At 31.9% G+C, this 23707-nt stretch overlaps 1 protein-coding gene across 3 annotated transcripts; it reads left to right on the plus strand.

Moving 5' to 3' along the window:
- Window positions 1-728: 728 nt before the first annotated feature.
- On the plus strand, window positions 729-17433 carry LOC117685186 (N-lysine methyltransferase KMT5A). Of its 3 annotated transcripts, none has more exons than XM_066072085.1 (9): window positions 729-1100; window positions 9404-9466; window positions 11546-11642; window positions 12727-12886; window positions 13648-13843; window positions 14104-14175; window positions 15071-15142; window positions 15634-15711; window positions 16768-17433. In XM_066072085.1, exons 2-8 carry the CDS (start codon window positions 9437-9439, stop codon window positions 15655-15657), a joined length of 651 nt encoding a protein of 216 aa, XP_065928157.1. In that variant the 5' UTR covers window positions 729-1100; window positions 9404-9436; the 3' UTR covers window positions 15658-15711; window positions 16768-17433. The 3 variants fall into 3 exon arrangements, 2 of the variants coding, with proteins under 2 accessions (XP_065928157.1, XP_065928156.1); XM_066072084.1 differs by lacking the exon at window positions 729-1100 and adding an exon at window positions 3196-3302; XR_010709619.1 differs by lacking the exons at window positions 729-1100; window positions 11546-11642 and adding an exon at window positions 3196-3302.
- Window positions 17434-23707: the final 6274 nt, after the last annotated feature.

A 23707-nucleotide genomic window follows, 5' to 3' on the forward strand; every position in this document is an offset into this window, starting at 1 on the left:
GAATGCAAGTGACTATGAATATAAATATGCAAAATATAAAACTTTTATATGACAACTGCGACATTCTCCCCTGCTTGGGAAAATGGCTCCTGACATTTTAAACTCATTACAAACACGAAAATCAAACAAGACCTTATTAAAACACTTCTATGACATTCTCCCCTGCAAAATTCAAACATAGTACACCTCTGATGTTACTTGATGAGAGACCCAGTCTCAATACCTGTCTGGGGGTTTTATCTGTCTCCACGGTCGAATATAGGTACTATCAAATAATACATGCCTATTCAAGGATGATGGAGTACAAGTATAAGCAGGGCTGTTAAAAGCACTTTTCTCAAAAGTATTGGCTCTACCATGTATAACACTGGGAGCTGAGTTCTGAACAGTGTCATGACCTTCCAATCTCTGTGGAATCACATACATGTATGCATGATCATTGTCAGAAGACTCAGAATCGGAAGATGAATCAGAGACATCTAACATCATTTGGTTTGGACTAGGGATCTGATCAGATTCATGTACCTGCTCTATACCTGGGTTAGGCTTAACACTTTTGTTTGACTGGGACTGCTCTACGTGTGTGTGTGTGTGTGTGTGTGTGTGTGTGTGTGTGTGTGTGTGTGTGTGTGTGTGTGTGTGTGTGTGTGTGTGTGTGTGTGTGTGTGTGTGTGTGTGTGTGTGTGTGTGTGTGTGTGTGTGTGTGTGTGTGTGTGTGTGTGTGTGTGTGTGTGTGTGTGTGTGTGTGTGTGTGTGTGTGTGTGTGTGTGTGTGTGTGTGTGTGTGTGTGTGTGTGTGCGTTTGTATCATGCCGACACCTACGACATGTACTAGTTTACACACGTGCAACTTACTACATTTTCAAAACCTACGACACAAATCCGTGTAGTAAGTTTGCAGAACCCCGTAAATCGGGTTTTTCGACCATGATTTACCCAGAAAATACAAAATTATAAAAAGTGTGAGTTTCCGGTTTACACATGAATTTTGTTACACACGATATCGAGTCTTAATGGGGATGTTACACACTTTGCCCCCTTGCCACATTTGCGCATGCGCAAATTCAACTTCCTATGGAAATAATGGAAACGCAAAAGAAGGTACGATCACTTATTTCTTTCATGAAAAATTAATCTTTTGTTGATTTTTACACCAATTTTCTTTCGAATATATGATTTTAGATCATTTGTTTAAATGCGACATCTGATTTTTCGTTATTTTGCAGCTAAATTGAGGAAAATTTACATGTCTTTGTGTGTGTCACCTCATAAAGTTGTAGATGGTTAAGATGATTTTCTTTTACGTTTAACTGGGTTTAATTTCGGTAGTAGTCAAACACATGTAGTGTGTGCTTTTTTTAATTTGTGTTTTAAATAATCATTTATTTCATTACAATTTTAGTATACCATTGAAATTTTTGATAAACTCTCAAAAAGTTAGAATTTCCTCTAAACTTTAACAAGTTGCATGTAGCACAATCGAGAATTATGTGCCTCCTGCATGTTCTTCTAAACATTTTAGGGGTTTTAATTGTGAAAATGTGTTGTTATTAGTTCGAGTAATTAAAGAATAATGAAGAAAAAATTAACATTAACTTGGAACTTTTCAAATTTAGACTCTCTACTGTATATACATTTTATCAAGAGGAGAAAAATATGGATTTCCTCAAGGGGGTCAACAATTTTTCATAGGCCTTAACTGGGGAATCTTTTAATTATATTCTCTTTTGGAATTCACAACAAACAATTAATCATGTAGAAATAAACAATATGTTTCTTAACTTTCAAATTTACACCCAACACATTTTATCCAAAATAAAGAAATATTTTCTGTTCAACGGCTTTAATTGTGGAGTTTCTTAGTAAAGTTCTCTTCAATCAATCAAGAAAAATTAGCAAATTGTTGCTCTATATTAATCACATATTAATTCTTTCATTAAATTACACCCTCATGAGAAAACTCTAAGTTTCAATTTAATGCCCCCCAAAAAATCAGTACGGTAAATCACTTATAAAAACCCTTTAATTTCATGAGCTTAATTTGTGCACCATAATTTACTCTTCCTTGCATTAAAACAAAGAAATGATTATTAGAATAATTATTAGGAAAAATCCTATTATTATTTACATAAACACCCATGGGGAAACCCAAACTTTTCATTTTAACGTTAAAAAATCAGTAATGTTAAACCCTAATTTATCCTTAATGACATTAAAACAAAGTAATAATCAGTATTAGTTTAAGGGAAAGGCTCATTTACAAATTGCACCCCAAAGGAAAAACCGTGTTTTTCATTTTAATGTTAAAAATCAGTATTAAATTGAAAACCCCTTTTATCCTTTTTTTTGAAAATCCTATTATCATAAACTATGACCCATATGAGGAAACACATTATTTTCTTTTTATCGTTGAAAGATCTGACAGGTATAGTTAAACATTTAGGAAACCACATGCATCTTTCAGGACCAGAATGTACACCCTAATTCCCCCAAATGACATTATTACAAACAAATAATCAGCATTAGTTAGAGGAAAACCCTTTTATTAAGAAATTACACCCCCATAAGGAAACCAATAATTTTTAATTTAATGTTTAAAATTTAATACATGCAGTAAATCACTTAGAAAACTCTCTAAATCTTTTTTTTTTTATTATTATTATTATTATCATTTGCACCCTTATTTATCTTTCATTACATTGATACAAAGAAATGGTTCTAATAAGTTTAAGGAAAGATCCTATATGTAGATATATATGAAGTTTGATCCCCATGAGGAAACTCATTTCTTTTCATTTTAAAATTTAATAAATCATTATAAAAACAATATCCCCCCCCCCCCAAATCTTTCGGGATCAATTTTTACACCATATTCATCCTCATAATTAATGACATCAATGCAAACTTGTAAAACAAAAACAAAAAAACCTACAAGAGAGCTAAATAAATACTGAATCTTGTAAACACTCTCCAAAAGTAAAAAAAATATTCTTTAACAAGGTAATTATTTAAACAATTTTACTCTGCTTCATTTTCAAATTCATTGAAGTTTACCTCTTTTTTTTTAAAATTGAAGTTTATTGATTTGAGTGCCTGTAATACATATGAGAACAATTCTTTGTATACGAGTTGACCTGTATACGAATTGGTCTGTGTACGACTTGACCTGACAGTGTTACGACGCGACATATCCGGTAAAAAAAAATGTCACAAAACAGTAAATGAAAACAAACCCCTCCATCCTGCATGCTTTATACGAATTACTACAGCCCCCCAAAAAGGAATAGAAGCTACGTAAGAACTGTAAGTCGTTTGAATAATTAGTGACAATCTTGTTGGAGAAGTTGAACGTGTGAACAAGTGTAGAACCTCTCTGCGTTTCGTCAGCATGTGCATGTGTTTAACAGCTGCACTTGTAATAATGGTAACGTGATCAAGTCCAGCACAATCTTCTAATTTAGCTACATAGCTTGGTTATAACACCTTTTTTTTTTTTTTAAATTGACATTTTAAATAACATGTCTTTTTTTCTTGTATTATTTTCATAAAATTATTTTGCTAAATAAATGAGAAATGTTTGGAACATATTAGTATGATTTTAATCAACAAAATCGATGCAATGCAATGATAAACAATAATTATTACCGTCGATTGACTAGATAGAATGGTCTTTTCTTAAAATGACACATGTCCAACTAACCCGGTTAAATGATAGAATTTGTGCCCTTTACTGTAATTCTTAGTAGCAAATGAAAAAAGAAATATCTCGGTTGTATCTTGCCTATATTTTCATTTGATTGGTCTCAAATACCTACAATGTTGCTCATTTATAATCCCATTTTACCACATTAACGGTTTTGGCAATGAAATCACTGGTCGCCATGTTAATGATAAAATCCGAGATATTTCGAGTGCAAAATGGCAGGCAAATTCAAACAGAGACATTTTTTGCCTCTGCTGGGGTTTGAACCAGGGTCCTCTGGCACGCCAGTCAAGCACTCTACCGAGCGAGATAAAGGGTTAACCCACTAGCCAGAGCTAGTAGGAATGCAATATACCTGACTCTACCACAGATATATTAACAAAATGCCTTTGTATAACCCATTATATTAATAATGAATATTTTGTGGACTTAATTACATATGCATTTTCAAAAAGGTTTGTAATATAAATGCTGTGTTTTACCCCTGCAGATTGTTTTTAACAGACTTAAAGTCGATGCGAAGCAGATCCGCTTTGCAGCTGCTACATTGCAAGTATATGGGACGAATTCTTACTGTGACCTGAGCGTAGTCTGGTCACGGTAAGATTATTCTTTCTATAGAATGACCAGTACTGAATAGGGTATAGATTTGGCGGTTCTTTAAATGTTCCTGGGTGTTGTTTTGAAATCTTTTTTTTTTCTTTGGCTGATGTACGCTATATTATTGCTGTCAGAGAGTAATGCAATATTGCTTTATTTAGAATTTTGTCCTAAAAACTTATATTGGAAGCCATTTTACCATTTACGAATAAATCAATAAGTTCTGAATAGCATAGCTGTTTCCATGGAAATCGAATGCAGATAAAAAGTTTTAGCCCTATTTAAACACCATCAATTGAACCTATTGAAAAAGAGGTTTGATGCATACCAACCAGCTATTGGCAATTCTTTTAACCTATACAGTTAAATTAATTTGCATGGATTCAACAAACAAGATCACTATAACAATACTTTAGACTACATGTAGTTTCTAAATTCTAATATCTTGTCGGAGTACAGTTGCCGCACCTCCATTGATCATTACTGTGGTTCAATATGATTTATTTAAGACTTAGTAAGAAAATTTAATGAATTCCAGAAGTAATTGTTTTAATCTATTTCTTCATATAATCCTGAAACAGACAAAAACAAATTGAGTTTTTGGAATTTGTAAAATGGCAGCTTAATAAGATTTTTCATCCTTCTGCATTTTTTAAAATTTATATCCTGCATGCTTATATGGGTATGTAAGAATAATACCAAAACAACTTTTGATAGAAGAAATCTTGTTACATGTGAAAATATAAGGCGTCAACAGACTATTTTATGCACATAATAACGTTGCAATGACCTGGCAAAGCAAAAGTTTAATATTGGTTGACTAATGTAAGACTATAGTATTGAATACGTACATGTATATGACCGCAAAAAATGAAACTACTGCAAAATTTAAACAAGCATTATAAGTGTATTATATTAAAGGTAATAATTTTTTCTCCAACTTTCATTTCCATAACTACATGTATTTGCTATTCAACATATGAACTATTCGGAACTGGTCAACGACTGTATGAATAAAATTAAAGATTTACTATAAATTACAAAAGAGGTAGCCTAAGGGGACATTTACTTTTAAGTTGAAGTTTCTGACTAGCTTAATAATAATTCGGATGCTAAAAAGTTAAAGTCAAGTGAAGAAAAAGAGTAAAAATAGATATCAAAAACAGTTTCTGTGGTTAAGGAAAAAGGTGCACCATCCAGTCTTTAATCTATCTTTCTATAGACTATCAGATGATGAATCAAATTGCCTTAAAAATAAGCCCCTTTCTGAGTTTCACATCACTTTATAGCAAGATACAGGAATGCCTATTGGGGGCAGTCTGCAGAAATCCAACCCAGAATATTGGTAACAAAAAACACTTAATTCCTCTCTGACACAAACAAATAAAACTATTTCAGGGGAAGGGGATTGTAGCAGCTCATCTCATGACTTGAGGGTGGTACATTTAAAGGAAAAATTCAAATTCTAGATGGGGAGGGGGTGGTATATCTGGATGGAACAATGCATATAAAAAATGGCAGGTGAATAAACAAGGATGTTTTGCAAATAGGGCACATGTTGAAACATTAGATTGAAGTCATCATGGTAATACATGTAATTCATGAATTGTTCATGTCTAGTTGTCTATATTTCTTGAACACCCAGCTAGCTAAATGTACATCATTTTGACTATGTCTGTGGTTATCTGAATCTAAGATCAAGCAAGAGGAGATTTGATATTAGTATTGACCCAAATTGTTGTTTTAAAAATTACAAGAGCCTTTTTTATTTATATTACAGAGATAAAACAAATACATACATGTATGGAGAACTCTCTCGGTAGTGTGCGCATGATGTACGAGTTGTCTAATTGTATGGTCTAATTTCAATTTGGTTGGACTGACAATTTATGAATATGAGCATTTTTACTTTCTAATTTTCTGTCTAAAATGTTAATCAATTAAACCTTAAAATGAGTTGTTTAATCTGCGCAATTCTCATCTGGTTTAAGGTTGAGGCTGACTTTAGTTTGCATGGTTCATGTTTTTGTGCATTCTGATCGAGTAAAATACAGTGTATTTCAACCTTTTATGATTTTTATATAGATATAGACATTTATTAAATTGAACACAATAAACACATGATAAACAATTTTTTTTTCAACAATTTTTCTGTGGTTTGGTAGGTGAGCATTGCCATTGATCTTGCTTTATATGTTGACATTATGATAAAATGAAGCTTTGTAGGAGTATATAGGAAAAAAGAAAAAGTAAAAATCGTAACCCTTTGAAATTGTATACACTAAATGATGGTATCTCCAGGGTTATTTTGCTTCATTTTGAATGAATCCAACATAGCAATTAATCTACATTTGTAATACATGTACCCAAAATACATGTATATAGCAAAATTTATCAACTGTTCATATTTTGAGATGACCCTCACTTAAACTAGATGGTTGAATTTAGTATTTTTTACATATAAGGTTCAAAATGATATTGCTAATCGCGATATCACAATTCAAAGAAAATCTCTATTGTAGTATTTTTTTAAATCTGCTACGAAGTGCGGAAAATGAAAATTCTCTAAATATTCCTATAGAAAAATATACCTGTATTTTGAGATTGCCCCCAAAAAGAACCAGATGGTTGCTTTTTTTAAAACTAGAGCTGATGTAAATTACATATGGTTAAAAATAAAGAGGTTTTCTAATGGGTTTTTTTTTGTGCACCCCCCCCCTTCCCCAATCGACCAGCTTAAATTATACTTGAGTTCAGGAAATCAGGGACATATACATGTATGTACACTCAGGTGCCAAAAGTAGGTCAATTTATTTTTTCTTTTCACCATATATTAGTTGAAAATTTTTTTTTTTTAGAATTGTTAAAATGAAACCCTTTGACCATGTACATTGAAAAGACTTGGATTGATACATTAAGCATTTTTCTAGCTCTTTTTGCATCTTATTTGAATATTTTTCCAACCTTCTATTACTGAAATTTAATATAAACAGTTCACAGTAAGATTTTTCAGCTCATACATTGCAAAAAATATATAGTAGAGCTCTTAAAAACTATCTCAGTGTTGTGTTTGAAATATTCAAATTTTACAAATGAGTTGTCAAAAACTAATGTACGACAACAAGTGGAAATTGAATCTACTATGCTGGAAATCAATATCAACTTCTTCAAAATCTGACCAATAATCTGACCTGAAAACCTTTTTAAAAAAAGTCTTGTTTTCGATGAAATATATAGGGAAAAACAAAAAATTGACATACTTTTGGCGCATTAGTGGACAATCATGTAATAATGCCTGATATTCATGGTCTGTGTGTTGCCTCTTTACCAATCTTGTGCAGTAAGTTTCAATTAAATAACATATACATTATTTTATACATGTGAATCAACCCACCTTGTGTAATGAGTTTTCTTGCAACCAACATTTACCATGGTTGGTTGCATTGCCAACAATTTTATGTATTTCATATGCACATGTAGTGTCAATTTTCTTGCCAATATAATATATATTTCCTAGACACATATAGCAAGTTTCCCAATTACACCAGTATAAATTCACCTCACAGATGTAGTGAGTTTCATTGCCAATTAATGTACATTCCTACACACATGTATTGAGTTTCTTGTCCATATTCATTTAAATTACCACACACATGTAGTGAGTTTCCTTGTCCATATTCATTTAAATTACCACACACATGTAGTGAGTTTCCTTGTCCATATTCATTTAAATTACCACACACATGTAGTGAGTTTCATTGCCAATATACAGGTAACTCTCAATGGCTCGAACTTTGATTGGATCGAAGTTCTTGATCGCTGGAAGTGAGTCTAGGGTCCCGATTTTTTCCCCTATATAACTAAGCAAATTTACTATTGATTTCTCAAACTCTTGATCTCTCGAAAACCCTAGCTTGATCTCTCTAAGTCAAACTGCAGTCCCGTTCATAATCTATAGTTTCGTACTCTCGATACCTCAAAGTCTCCGTGTATCTCCAAGCGCTATACCTAAATAACACCTTAGACGTGGGACTTGTGTCACGAGTTGTTTGTTCAGGCGGCACTTGTCCTGCAAAGTGATAATTGTTTGATGACTGACTATACCAATACCTAATCTATAATTATCACAACCGTTTTACGATAATTTGGAGACGCAATGAAAATGAGAAATTAATTGAGATGAAACGATAATATTGAGCCATGGTCAAATTTTAGAATTATAAAACTGTTAAAAGTATGCTTATCAGCATTATGTCATTGTAATGATTATATTGCTGAACAAGTTCTTACAGCTGGTGAAGGACCCTTACGGTGGAAACAATGGGTGATACTTAGTTATCACATTTATGACATATGTTAATCGTCTCGCACTCCAGTAGTACTGAGCAATTTGGTCTTAATATGATGCATAAAATAAATAATTATATTATGAATTTATTCAATAGTTGTTTGAATTTAGTTTTAAAAACATCCAGTTCTGTATATTTTACTGAAAAGAAAACGTTGTTTAAGCATGAGCGTAAGGTTAGCACTAATTAAATGGCTTAATCATAACATCCGGTAAGACTAATTTTAAAACCCATTGGTCAACCCAGAAAATTCCAAACTCTTGAAAACTCAAACTCTTGAAACTTCAAAGTTTTTCCTTGGACCCATGGACTTCCAGCTATCGAGAGTTACCTGTACAATCCTACACACATGTAGTGAGTCTCCTTGTCCATATTCATTTAAATTACCACACACATGTAGTGAGTTTCATTGCAAATATACCTTTCCACACACATGTAGTGAGTCTCCTTGTCCATATTCATTTAAATTACCACACACATGTAGTGAGTTTCCTTGTCCATATACATTTCCACACACATCATGTACATGTATAGTGATTTTCACTGAATTGGATTTCATGTGATAAATCAATAGTCATCATGAGGTGATAATGATAATAATAATTAATGTGAAAAGTTGATAATTATCCACCTTATATACATTTAGTATAATATCTCAAAACTCACATTAATGAAGTTATGGCATCTCATATAACTCACATTTTAATTTGTATTGGCATTCATGTACAACTTCTTCTTCTTCTTTTTTCTAGCTTATGTAAGTTATAAAGCAGTCAACTAAAAAGATGGCAGCTTATTCAAGGGGGAAAATTGCAGTAAGTGAAATTTTTAACATTGTACATACAGTTGAACTTTTAAGGTATATTTCAAACAACAGTACATGTGTATCGAATACCATTGATATGTTAAAGTTATTTGGGTGTGCATATCTCTCATTTTTTAAGTAAACATTTTACCGGTGATATCTCAAATTCTCATATTTAGATGTTTATTCTTGTTTTTGCTTAGTGTGACATATTGAAGTTTTCTATAATTGTCATACAGTCACAATATATGCTCAAATTGTTTTATCAGCAATTTGAACAAAATCAGTTGCTCGGTCTGTTTTGTTTGTTAGTGAAATTATCACAACAGAAAAGTGAATTAATCAATGGTTTTATCAAATTTATGATAATAAAAAAAACAATGCGACAGTATTAAGTATTACAGTCCCTTACACCATCTACTTTCTTATTTTTTCGTGCATTCACCATGCGCTCACCGTGCATTCACCGTGCGCTCACCGTGCACTCACAGTGCGTTCACTTGCACTCTTCACTCCGCTCCTTTTGTGCACACCGTTCAGAAAGCGCTCATTGTGCGTTCACCTTTGTTCACTTATCGTTCACCGTTCACTTATCGTTCGAATTCAGTACGTTTTCATTCATTTTCATTCGGAACTTCAAAAATGAAAGAATTGATCTCAGCAAAATGAGGAAAAAAAACTTGCGTTAAGGTGAAAGGAAACTAATACTACACATAAAGCATCATTTTAATTAGAATTTAATCCGTGGAATTTAAAGTACACATTCTTGAGCAGGTCTGTTTTTTGCTGTTGTTGTTTTTTATCACTCTCCTAAACAGGCATTTTTTTTGTTGATCCGAAAATGGCTAATGTATGCAGTTACTGTGAAAATTGTATGTTACACAATACAGCAATAAATTGATACACAAATCATATTTAATGATTCATTTTAAGATAGTCAGTCCAGTCATTTAAAAACAGAAGAATTCAATCAACTAACGATTCGACATATATATATATATATATATATATATATATATATATATATATATATATATATATAATATATGTAGATAAATAAAGCCTTGGTACAGCAAAAAATTTTATTTAAGTATATATATATATATATATATATATATATATATATATATATATATATATATATATATATATATATATATATATTATATATATATATATATAAATATAAGAAACAGACATTGTATTTGTGTATTTTTCACGATTCAAATAATAATTCCTTCGATTCCAAATCACAAACATATCCATGTTCGACAATAAACTGTCTTACTGAACAGATCAACTTAAGATACTAAACATAAATGCGTGTTAATTTATAGATTAACAATGGTTTTATGTATTATTTAGACATTTTTATCATTACATTACTCGATTATCTGTTGATAAAATTAATATTATGGTCTTAAAAATTTGGTTTTATTTAACTGTTATTCCTAAACATGCATAAATGGTATGGTATAACTTTAAAGATAATACAGGATAGATATTATTTGCAGGATAGTCGATAGGATAGGACTGTTTTGTCAACTTTTAAGATAGCAGCACTGTACGTGTAGTTTATTAGCATGTTTTTCCTGATTTCCGTCAAAATACAATGTAAGTTACTATCGAAACACTCCGAATAAATCGTTCATCTTGCGTTCACATATCGTTCATCGTTCAGCGCTTCATGTGCACTCTGCCTTCGCTCATCGTTCACCTTTCATTAGCGTTCACCACATTCCGTTCAGCGTGTGCTTACGTAGAATGTTTCAGGGACTGTTTGTGTAAAATTAGCATTCTAATTTAAGTATGTAATATATCTTTTTTATGTATGCACGGTGTCAGGGCTCTACATTAACTTTTTTTCCTTCTTGTCCATTCGGACAAGTGATTATTACCGTGTGCATTATATAAGTAATATTAATAAAGTTTTTATTTTGATCTTGAAATAGTTGAAAAGGGGTTTGCAAACCAAAATGGAAGGTCTTAAGATAATTTGATTTTAAAATCAATGTGATAGTTTAAAAGACAAATTTTGCATATTTTGAAATAAAACTTTTTTCTAATGAGTAATTTATTTATGTGCTAGAAACAACGAATAAGCCCTAAAAGAGAGGCAGAATTTATGTGCCGTTCTGGACTGGACTGTGATGCATTAAAAGTTGAATTGATCAACAGAAGAATTGGTGAGTTGATACACATCTATTACTACTATACATTAAAATAAAAGACTCGAATTTTTGGGCTTTAATATCGAGAAATCAGAAGAGAACTGTCTTTTGTTCTTTATTTTTTAAACATCATTGGTATTTGAAGATTACCAGTTTGTTTTTATTTTTTCTCAATCAAGCTTCGCTTATTAATAATCAATGAAAATTCCTTATAAAAATCCGGAATCATCTGGATTTTTTTTATTCTACAATCTTGCGCATGTGCATTCCATTCACGCTAAATCACGGGAGGCTCTTTAGTTTATGTTTCCACAATATCACACTTGCATGGATAAACTCAGAAACGATAATACACATATGTTTAAATTTTCATTGAAAATTTGCTATATCCTGAGAGTTTGAATGTCAACATGCTGTGTAAATTCGAAGTGAGTAAAAAACATTGGTAAAAAAGTGTTGAATTCTTCATTAATATGAATTAAATTTTTAGAAGAAAGGTATTTACAGCCTCAAAATGGTTTGTTATGAATAATTTGACTGTTGATCACAATGCAGCTTCAATAATTTTCTCCAAAACCGTTTCGAAGCGATAATGCAATTTTTTGCTACATTACGGGTATATGAAAGGCATTTCAACTGTGGTGAAGGCCTGTCCCGAGACACAGTTAGATTATTCTAACTAAGCAGAGTGTAGTGAAATTAATAGCATTATTGTAGGCTTAAAGCTTGGTTATGTAAATATGGTGTGTCGATGTATCTATTTAGTGAATGTCCGATATAATATGCAATATGTCAAACCGTGCATGCACGGGTCAGAGTCTAGTGTAATAGAAAATAGTATCATTTCTTTGTTTTTATGTACCAATCTACCGTACTCAGTTTCACACATTTGTTTCCCTTGATTATGCAGATCCTTAAATGAAAAATGTCATTAGTTTCTGGAACAATTTTAGCCCCTTGCATTTGATAATCACAATTATACAAATAATTCCATAATAAAAGGCATTTATAAATAAATTAGGTTTTGTACATGATTTGTGAACACACTGTACAATCATGTAATGCAAATATTCACCGATATTTTTTTTCTTATTTTAAGGATATGGGGTTTTTGCAACTCAAAATTTTCCAAAAGGAAGCTTTTTGGTAGAATATGTTGGAGAGAGAATTGTGCCCAAGGAAGCAGAAGAAAGAGAAAAGAAGCGCAAAATAAAACATACTAGTTATATCTTTTACTTTAAGTGGAATGGTCTGAAGTGGTAAGCAAATATAATATATTTATTGTGATTGTTATGAGAGAGAGAGAGAGAGAGAGAGAGAGAGAGAGAGAGAGAGAGAGAGAGATACAATTGTTTTATTTACCTATTTTAGATTTTTTGTAATACAACTTTTTCTGGTTCTTATGAGAATGTGAAATTGATATCCATATACAGTTTACTAGATGCTGGGAATTGTCCAATTTAGGTCAGATTTTGATGACAGAAAATTAATTAGAATTTAATGCAAAAAAAATTGTGTTTGAATATTCTCACCACCCTGGCAATTTGTTTTTAGAAATTGCAGTGTTTGCGGCAGGTTGTGAGTTCTGAGAATTGGCAAAAAACCATTGTTACGTACATTTCAACTAAATATGGAGATGAAAATGATATCCTGTATAACTATTTGCACTTTATAAAGGAAAGTAAAGTGAGCATGAGATAAAAAGTTTTATACAATGATTAGGTATTTTCTATTACCATGATTACACTATAATTCAGTGAATAAATCATTCTGACATCTTTGCTTGATGACTAAAATAACACCATGCATACGTAACAGGATTGGAAATATAATGACGGCCAAACAGAGATTTGAACCAGGGCATCCAGAATCACTAGATATGTACTCTACCAACTGAGCTATATATAACCACCGATGATCAAACCAGTCCCACTTTCACACATATATGTGTAAATTCATTTTCATTAAATACCGGGTGCAACCCTGCAAAAATCTATAAAATTGCTTTTTTTGTTTGTAGCATTGATGCAACTAACACTGAAAGAAAGGGGAAGTATATAAAGGACGAGGAAGTCGGAAGTCCGTTGAATAACTGTGTTATGCGCCTTTTGGTTACCGAGAATTATCCAAGGCTCTGCCTCTTTGCAAATAGAGATATTAAAGCTGGAGAAGAGTTAAGATATGATTATGGGGAAGCCAACCTACCTTGGCGACACGTATGTGACAATTTTAATAATTGTTGATGTGTTAATGTGATTTAAATGTCAAAAGGATTTCAAAAAAAAATGCACATGGTTTAACATTTCATATTGTTTTTTACAACAAGAATTAGTATAATCAGTGAATCAATTAATTTTAAACCTGTATAATATTGAGTTTACTGCGCGAGAGTACATGTAGTTCAGAACTGCACAGTAATAAATACTATATAATTTAAAATTAATAATAAATTGTTACAACTATTGTTCTCTTTAAGATTCACCTGATGATAATCCATTTGATGATAACCCATTTGATGTCAACCAGGACAGTGAGGAGAACAATGAAGGTTACTTTTACTTAATGTTTCTAGTGTTCATTTTGATTTGATACATGTACATGTATTAAAATGTATTTAATATTTATGTGTAACATATGTCATAACAAATACTGGTACACATTTCCTGCACATGTGGTGAATTTCCTTTCCATTTTGAATGCATTTCCCACACATATGAGTGAATTTCTTCGCCAGTGTACATTTACTACACATGTAGTGAGTTTCATTGTCCATATTCATTTAAATTACCACACACATGTAGTGAGTTTCCTTGTCCATATTCATTTAAATTACCACACACATGTAGTGAGTTTCCTTGTCCATATTCATTTAAATTACCACACACATGTAGTGAGTTTCCTTGCCAATATACATTTCCACACACAAGTAGTAAATTTCCTTGTCCATATTCATTTAAATTAACTTTTTCAGTGTTTTTGCTTGTGATAACATATGATAACACAGTTGATTTTGTACTATACAGTCCATTAAATTCAAATAACGTATGATTTGGGCGCAAGCAGGGTTTGCTTATTTATATTCAAATATTTAATTGTACAACTGCTGGAAATTGTCAAATCCATCATAAAGCCCTCGAGCTTCATTGGATTTGATCATGCCCCGACCAAAATTATCACCCCATAATACATGTACTGAAAGAATGATTCCTTATTCCTTAATAACTACCACACACATGTAGTGAGTTTCCTTGCCAATATACATTATCTTCACACACGTAGTGAGTCTTCTTTTCAATATACATTAATCATGCACATTTAAAAAGCAGACTTTGATGAAATTGATTTCGCTGACAAAGGTGTGTTTATAAATCATGTTTTTATTTTCTGTCTATTCCCCAAGAATTTTCAAGGCTGTTTATTGATGTGTCTTTTCTTCAATATAGAAACTATTGATACTGAAACAGAGAGTGAAAAAGAAGTTGATGATGATTCCAACACTGCATCCCCTATGGAAGGTACTTTTCATTCAGTTGATTAGATCCAGATCTTTTTTAATATTCCAGAGTTAGGTAGCCTATTAAAGTAGAAGGTATTGCAACAAACGTTTCAAATATAAGTAGGGTGTGCACTGTTCAACCTGCCAACTGTGCAATCCGGTACACTGGACATTCTGACCTCATAGTTGTATTTTATTCCCAATTTTTTTTTATAATGTATCTAGGATAAAACACTACACTGTAAGTTTCATAACCTGAGGTTTTATTTGGTCAAAGTACTTTAAGTAATTCAACACATTACATAATGTACATGCACAGTAATTGCTTGTTGGCTAGGTTACCGTTACAAAGATGTCCTGTAAGGTTAAAAGTTATGGTCGTTTTAGAGCATAGTTAACTACATTTTCTAGTTAATAGTAAATAGTGTATACTGTGTAATTTCATACCTTTTGTGCTACTTGAGGTGAATTTTTATCGAGATGTAATTAACATTGTATATTGTATTGCAGTTCCATGTAAAAGTAAAAAGCTAAGCACAGAGAGATCATCATGCCCACCCCATGCAAAACCTGAGGCTCAAAGACAAGGTATTATCTTTGATTATATAAATTTAAAACTTTTTACGGACACCACCTGCCAGTTGCCATTAGTGACAGTAACTTAATTGCATATAAATTAGGTATTGTAGATTCAAATTTGTTCAAATTATGGTCCCTGGGGGTAGGGTGGGGCTACAATGGGGGATAAATTATATATAGAGAAAATCTTTAAAAATCTTTTTCACAAAACTATTAGGCCAGAAAAGCTCAAATTAAAATGGAAGCATCCTCAGGTAGTGTAGATCCAAGTTTGTTCAAATCATAGTCCCTGGGTGTAGGGTGGGGCCACAATTGGAAGATCAAGTTTTACATAGGAATATATAGAGACAATCTTTAAAAATCCTCTTTTTTAAGACTATTAAAAGTATTTGGCCAGAAAGGCTTAAACTTGTGTAGAGGCATCCTTGGGTAACTATGTAAATTCAAGTTTGCGAAATCACAGTCCCTAGTGGTAGGGCGGGGCCGTGATGGCGGTTTGGATTTTTACATAGGAATATATAGAGAAAATCTTTAAAAATATTCTGGGAAAGTTTTCGGTCCTAAACTCAGTACTTAGTGTGAAAGCACGGGTTATGCAGATTTAAGTCTGATGAAACCCTGATTCCATAACGAAAAGTGGTGCCACAAAATGGGGGGGGGGGGGCTATTTAGGAATAAAGAAAAATCTTCTTACAAGTACAACAACAAAAGGGGCTTGGTATTTACCAAAAATAAAGAGGTGGATAAAAATTGGCAGATTTTCAAGTTTTTACTGTACTTAGTTGTCAAGATATTTTGATACTGTTATGCTAATTTGATCAGAATTAAGGCAATTGTTGCTCAGGTGAGCGATGTGGCCCCTGGGCCTCTTGTTTAAATTCTTGGATACAATGAATGAATGAATATCTTTTTACTATATTTCATACAGTTTTAACATTCAAAGGAAGGATACCAATTTTTGAATAAAGACTATACATTTGGGCTGAAGAACAAATAACCTTAATGACAAAAATATGATAAAGATACAGCAATTTTAAAATAATAAAATCTTATTTTTTTTCACAGCCAGTGTACAATGTCACACATGGACTGCTGTAGAAAGGCATCCTTGGAGCGACAGTTTAATAATTTCATCAAACTAGGGAAAACTCCTGGTCAGCTTGACTGTTTAAACGCCATTAGGAAGGAAAAGGCATTATCAGGCTTCACTTGGCGCAATTGAATGTGAAGTTTGCTGTCAAAAACATAATACTTCTCGTCTGAGAAGTTGCAGAAAATGAAATTCCAGGTGGTCGCAACGTTAAATTTCTATGTGTTATAATTATGTTACCGTAATGAAGTTCGAATGCATACTGTTTGTGCTGTATTATCAATTTGTTAAAAACATTATGCCAGTATCTAAATTTAATACAGGGTGCATGCATTTGTGACAAATGCTTATTGGCTTATACAAATGTACATTTATTTTTTTGTCTGTTATTCTACTTCCTATTCCATGAAACATTTTGAAATGGCAGAAATGGGTAGACATTATTTGATATTTTAATTGATAAAATATGATCAGAAATGTAAAGAAGGGCACGCATCATGCATGATAATGTCAATAATTGATTGAAATTATTTGAATTCATAAACAAAATTCCATATATCATGAATTACTATGAAATTATGTACTTTTAAATTTTAGCTTAAAGTTGTTTGATCCTAAAATAAAATGAATTATAATTAAGATTCTGCTGTTGATTTATGTTTTGTTTGAAGAAGTGTTCAAAGTCCACAGGTCTAGATTTTACAAAGCAAGTGGCAAATAGGAATTTATTTAATTTAAACAGTATATGTTTTTAAAGAAATGAAACACACATGAAGACTTTTCAATTCAATTAGATTTTCTTATAAATTCAGTCTTGATAGGGTGCGTAAAAATTAGCAAGAAATCCTAATTATTTAAGTCATACAGTGATAGTGTAAAGTGTCTTTTATAGGCAAAACAGTTAATAAAAGCATACAAGTTGCAATGGTACTAGACTGTGCATGTCCTTTGACAAGAAATATTACTGTCTCGTATATGTTTCAAATTACAATACATATAACATAAAATGTTGAATGAATTTACATAATTGAATTATATATGTAATTAACATAAGATTCTTTGTATCGAAGTAGGGTCTGGTGCTAAATATAATGTAGTTTAAATAGAAAATGTGCATATGTGGAGAAAAGTGTGAAATGCAGTCTAATCTTATTTATCCAGAATTCACTTAGTATATATTGTCCTCCACAAATTTGACAATATATGCATCTTGAGTATACCATAATGAATTGATTAGATTAGCCTGAGTATTAGAATTAGTATTAGAATAATTCGTCTTGCAGCTTGCTGAAATTATTAGATCTCTCTCTCTCTCTCTCTCTCTCTCTCTCTCTCTCTCTCTCTCTCTCTCTCTCTCTCTCTCTCTCTCTCTCTGTGTGTTCAGTAATAAATGGTTTATGTGGTAAATTTCCTTTGAATCTTCAATCGATCACATGACTAGCTAGATGTATTGACTTTGGGGTAAATTAGGAAGAAATACACACTGTAGTGAGTTTCTGGTGTGTATTCACAATGAGTCATGTGACCTCATGTAGTGACTATCAGGTATAAAATCATAAACTTTTACAAAGAGATTTTGCCTATTTCAAATAGCAGAATAGTAAAAAGATGTCTTATATTACTTAAAAATATTAATATATATTGAATAGCACAACTAGAACATAGTGTAGTGAATTTCAGGTGTAAAGTCTGATGTAGTGAGTTTCGGCATAATGCAAGTATGTGTGTGTGTGTGTGTGTGTGTGTGTGTGTGTGTGTGTGTGTGTGTGTGTGTGTGTGTGTGTGTGTGCGTGCGTGCGTGCGTGCGTGCGTGTGTGTGTGTGTGTGTGTGTGTGTGTGTGTGTGTGTGTGTGTGTGTGTGTGTGAATCATGCCGATACCTACGACATGTACTAGTTTACACACGTGCAACTTACTACATTTTCAAAACCTAAGACACAAATCCGTGTAGTAAGTTTGCAGAACCCCGTAAATCGGGTTTTCCGACCATGATTTACCCAGAAAATACAAAATTATAAAAAGTGTGAGTTTCCGGTTTACACATGAATTTTGTTACACACGATATCGAGTCTTAATCGGGACGTTACACACTTTGCCTCCTTGCTATATTTGCGCATGCGCAAATTCAACTTCCTATGAATAATGGAAACGCAAGGAAGGTACGATCACTTATTTCTTTCATGAAAAATTAATCATTTGTTGATTTTTAGACCAATTTTCTTTCGAATATATAATTTCAGATCATTTGTTTAAATAACCACATCTGATTTTTCGTTATTCTGCAGCAAAATTGAGGAAAATGTACATGTCTTTTTGTGTGTCACCTCATAATGTTGGGGATGGTTAAGATGGTTTTCTTTTACATTTAACTAGGTTTAATTTCGGTAGTAGTCAAAAACATGTAGTGTGTGCTTTTTTAATTTGTGATTTAAGTAATAATTTATTTCATTACAATTTTAGTATACCATTGAAATTTTTGATAAACTCTCAAAAAGTTAGAATTTCCTCTAGTCTTCAACAAGCTGCATGTAGCACAATCGAGAATTATGTGCCTCCTGCATGTTCTCCTAAACATTTTAGGGGTTTTAATCGTAAAAATTTGTTGTTATAATTTCGGGTAATTAAAGAATAATGAAGAAAAAATTAACATTAACTTGGAACTTTTCAAATTTAGACTCTCTACAGTATAGATTTTTTTTATTAAGAGGAGAAAACTATGGATTTCCTCAAGGGGGTCAACAATTTTTCAGAGGCCTTAACTGGGGAATCTTTTAATTATATTCTCTTTGGGAATTTACAACAAACAATTAATCATGAAGAAATAAACAATATGTTTCTTAACTATTTTCAAATTTACACCCAACACAGTCTGTATTTGATTTTATCCAAAATAAAGAAAATTAATATTTTCTGTTCAACGGCTTTAATTGTGGAATTTCTTAGTAAAGTTCTCTTCAATCAATCAAGAAAAATTAGCAAATTGTTGATATATATTAATCACATATTAATCCTTTTATTAAGTTACACCCTCATGAGAAAACTGTAAGTTTCAATTGAATGCCAAAAAATCAGTATAGTAAATCACTTATAAAAACCCTTTAATTTCATGTGCTTAAGTTTTGCACCATAATTAACTCTTCCTTGCATTAAAACAAAGAAATGATTATTAGAATAATTTTTAGGAAAAATCCTATTAATTTTTACATAAAAACCCATGGGGAAACCCAAACTTTTCATTTTAATGTTAAAAAATCAGTAATGTTAAACCCTAATTTATCCTTAATGACTTTAATACAAAGTAATGATCAGTATTAGTTTAAAGGAAAAGCTCCTTTACAAATTGCACCCCAAAGGAAAAACCGTGTTTTTCATTTTAATGTTAAAAATCAGTATTAAATTGAAAACCCCTTTTATCTTTTTTTTCTTCAAATTAAAATTTACACCTTTATTTTCCCTTCATTTCATTAATACAAAAAAGGATAGGTATTAGTTAAGGTGAAAATCCTATTATTATGAACTATGACCCATATGAGGAAACACATTATTTTCTTTTTATCGTTGAAAGATCTGACAGGTATAGTTAAACATTTAGGAAACCAAATGCATCTTTCAGGACCAGAATGTACACCCTAGTTCCTCCCTAATGACATTATTACAAACAAATAATCAGCATTAGATTGAAGAAAACCCTTTTATTAATAAATTACACCACCATAAGGAAACCAGTAATTTTTAATTTAACGTTTAAGATTTAAGTCATGCAGTAAATCACTTAGAAAACTCTCTAAATCTTTTTTTTTTTATTATTATTATCATTTGCACCCTTTTTATCTTTCATTACATTGATACAAAGAAATATTTCTCATAAGTTAAAGGAAGGATCCTATATGTAGGTATATATGAAGTTTGATCCCCATGAGGAAACTCATTTATTTTTCATTTTAAAATTTAATAAATCATTATAAAAACAATAACCCCCCCCCAATCTTTCGGGATCAATTTTGTTCACCCTATTCATCCTTATGATTAATGACATAAATGCAAACAAAACAAAAACAAAAAACCTACAAGAGAGCTAAATAAATACTGAATCTTATAAACACTTTCCAAAATTAAAAAAAAATATTCTTTAACAAGGTAATTATTTAAACAATTTTACTCTGCTTCATTTTCAAATTCAATGAAGTTTACCTCTATTTTTTTTTTAATTGAAGTTTATTGATTTTAGTGCCTGTAATACATATGAGAACAATTCTTAAACTATTTTTTTGTATACGAGTTGACCTGTATACGAGTTGGTCTGTGTACGACTTGACCTGACAGTGTTACGACATATCCGGTAGAAAAAAAATGTCGCAAACCAAACCCCTCGATGCTGCATGCTTTATACGAAATACTACAGCCCCCCCCCCCCCCCCCCAAAAAAAAGGAAAAGAAACTACGTAAGAACTGTAAGTCGTTTGAATAATTAGTGACAGTCTTGTAGGAGAAGTTGAACGTGTGAACAAGTGTAGAACATCTCTGCGTTTCGTCAGCATGTGCATGTGTTTAACAGAATGCTGGAGAAAAAGTACCCAGGAGAAAACGTACCCAGGAGAAAACGTACCCAATCTATAGGGTACGTTTTCTCCAGGAGAAAACGTACCCGGGTACGTTTTCTCCAAGAGAAAACGTACCCTATGAAAATAATAAATAATGGTTTTCATAGATATTCTTAAATGAAAGAAAATAAAATATACCATGAACATTTGTATCATTTGTTGCTATTGTTTTTTAAATGCATAGTCACGTACTTAAATTAAGACAATAATTTGTAACATACACATACACGAACATGGCCTGAGCAGTTTAATTAGTCGACAATTAATCCACCATAAACGATACCGTTAAATTATTAGTTTTTATCGCAATCTCAATTAAAGAACTAAATGATGAGTATCTCAAGAAGTCGATATCGCGGTTTTTTTTTGTTGTTGTTTTTTTTTGTTTGTTTTTTTTTCACATTTTTTTAAAAATTATCTATAAAACAAGGTTACTTAATATAACCAAGTCCAAGTCTTTTAAATATTTGTATGATTCATATATATGGAAACTACTACGAGATGTAACATTGAACAGTCAATTTGCTTCCGACGCCACTGACATGTATAATGTGTGGAGGGTGAATATTTCTACCTCCTGGACGGGGCGGCAATACATAATATTACATAATAATAACGGCTCAGGTATTTAATTGATTATCACTATAATTAAAATCAGGGGATCTCACAGGATGAATGACCATCTTTAAGTCCTCCTTAAAGATAGCTTAAAGGTGTTTAAAGGTAGCTTAAAGACGATCTTTAAGCCACCTTTAAGCTACCTTTAAGCTATAAGTATTGCTTAAAGGTGGCTTAAAGAAAGCGTAAAGATGGCTTAAAGGCAGCTTAAAGACCATCTTTAAGCCACCTTTAAGCCACCTTTAAGGACAACTTATAGGTCCTTAATGTCCAAACTTCTTTAAGCCACCTTTAAGCCACCTTTAAGCTACCTTTAAGCCACCTTTAAGCCATTAAAAAAAATTAATTCAATATTGTGCTTAATTTCCAACAAAATGTATTAACTTTATGAAAGAAAAGGTATTAAAACGGTTTTTGTTCTAGAAAGAAAAATGAAAAAAAAACACACAAAAAAAACCGGCCACGGCGAGAATTGAACTCGGGACCCTTAGCTTACTATCATCACCACATATCTTCTGCGCCACGGCAACTTACATATAAATGAGCGTTTTTATATCCTATATATCAGTGGATATTGAATCACTGTATTGAATGTGTTTACTTGAAAAAAATTTGACAAACCATTCAGTTTGTAACAATCAATTATATCTAATTTATAAATTAAATAAAATAAAAATGTTAGAAAGAAAATGAAATCATTTCTTTTATTAAATGCATTGATACTATTAGGGTATTTGTTCAATTTCCCGCAATTTCCCGGTTTTCATAATCGCGGCGCCGTTCCAATATGTTTAAATATTTACATGTAATTGCATGTACATGTACATGATTTTTAAACTATCAATTCTATAACAAACAAAATTACCAATTACCGGTGACGTATTTACTGCATGTGGCAATTGCAAATGACTTGTACATACAATTGTATGATGTGCCAGGCCGGGTATATTTGACATATTTACCCTTATACATATATTTAAATAATCAACCCCTATTTATGATCACCGGTACATTAATTAATTAGCCTCAAGATTTTACTCTTACATACATGTATCGTTAATTTGTAGACGTAACATCTTTGAAACCCAGAGCTAGGAAATAATACTTTGAAAATGAATTACAAATGTAAATTAACTTTTATTCACTAGACTTATCGTATACTCGTACATGCTAAGATTCAACGCCTTTAGAAACCCTGACGTGCACCTGGGCACACGACACACCTGTTGTGTATATCTTGTATATTCTGTGTTAGTTCCAGGGGTTTTCTAAAGTTGGACAAACAATAGACTTTAATTAGATATACACAAACATGCACCTGGGCACACGACACAACTGTTGTGTATATCTTGTATATTCTGTGTTAGTTCCAGGGGTTTTCTTAAGTTGGACAAACAATAGACTCTAATTAGATATACACAAACGAACAAAACTATGTCTAGACAAACAAAGCAGTAATATCCTGCCCGATATAACAAGGGCGGTTGAGAGTCTTTTCATCTTTAACATGTATCTAGCAGATCTAGAGTTAGAAATAATGAAAATTGAAAAAAAAAAATACAAACCTTAAACCAATTAACAAATTAAATCAAGCATTTTTGGTTCATTATCTTTATTTTGTTTAATAACCGGATGAACTTAGAGAGAGAGAGAAAGATAGAGAGAGAGAGAGAGAGAGAGAGAGAGATTTCACCGAT

This window comes from Magallana gigas, chromosome 9 (genome assembly GCF_963853765.1).
Source record: "Magallana gigas chromosome 9, xbMagGiga1.1, whole genome shotgun sequence".
Taxonomy (NCBI): Eukaryota; Metazoa; Mollusca; class Bivalvia; order Ostreida; family Ostreidae; genus Magallana; species Magallana gigas.

Bases quoted from the DNA above. Each gene is read 5' to 3' on its own strand.
- LOC117685186 (XM_066072085.1), top strand. From the start codon at position 9,437: ATGGCAGCTTATTCAAGGGGGAAAATTGCA. The intron at 11,643-12,726 runs GTGAGTTGATAC...TCTTATTTTAAG, and splicing joins ATTGATCAACAGAAGAATTG to GATATGGGGTTTTTGCAACT. The intron at 15,143-15,633 runs GTACTTTTCATT...ATTGTATTGCAG, and splicing joins CACTGCATCCCCTATGGAAG to TTCCATGTAAAAGTAAAAAG.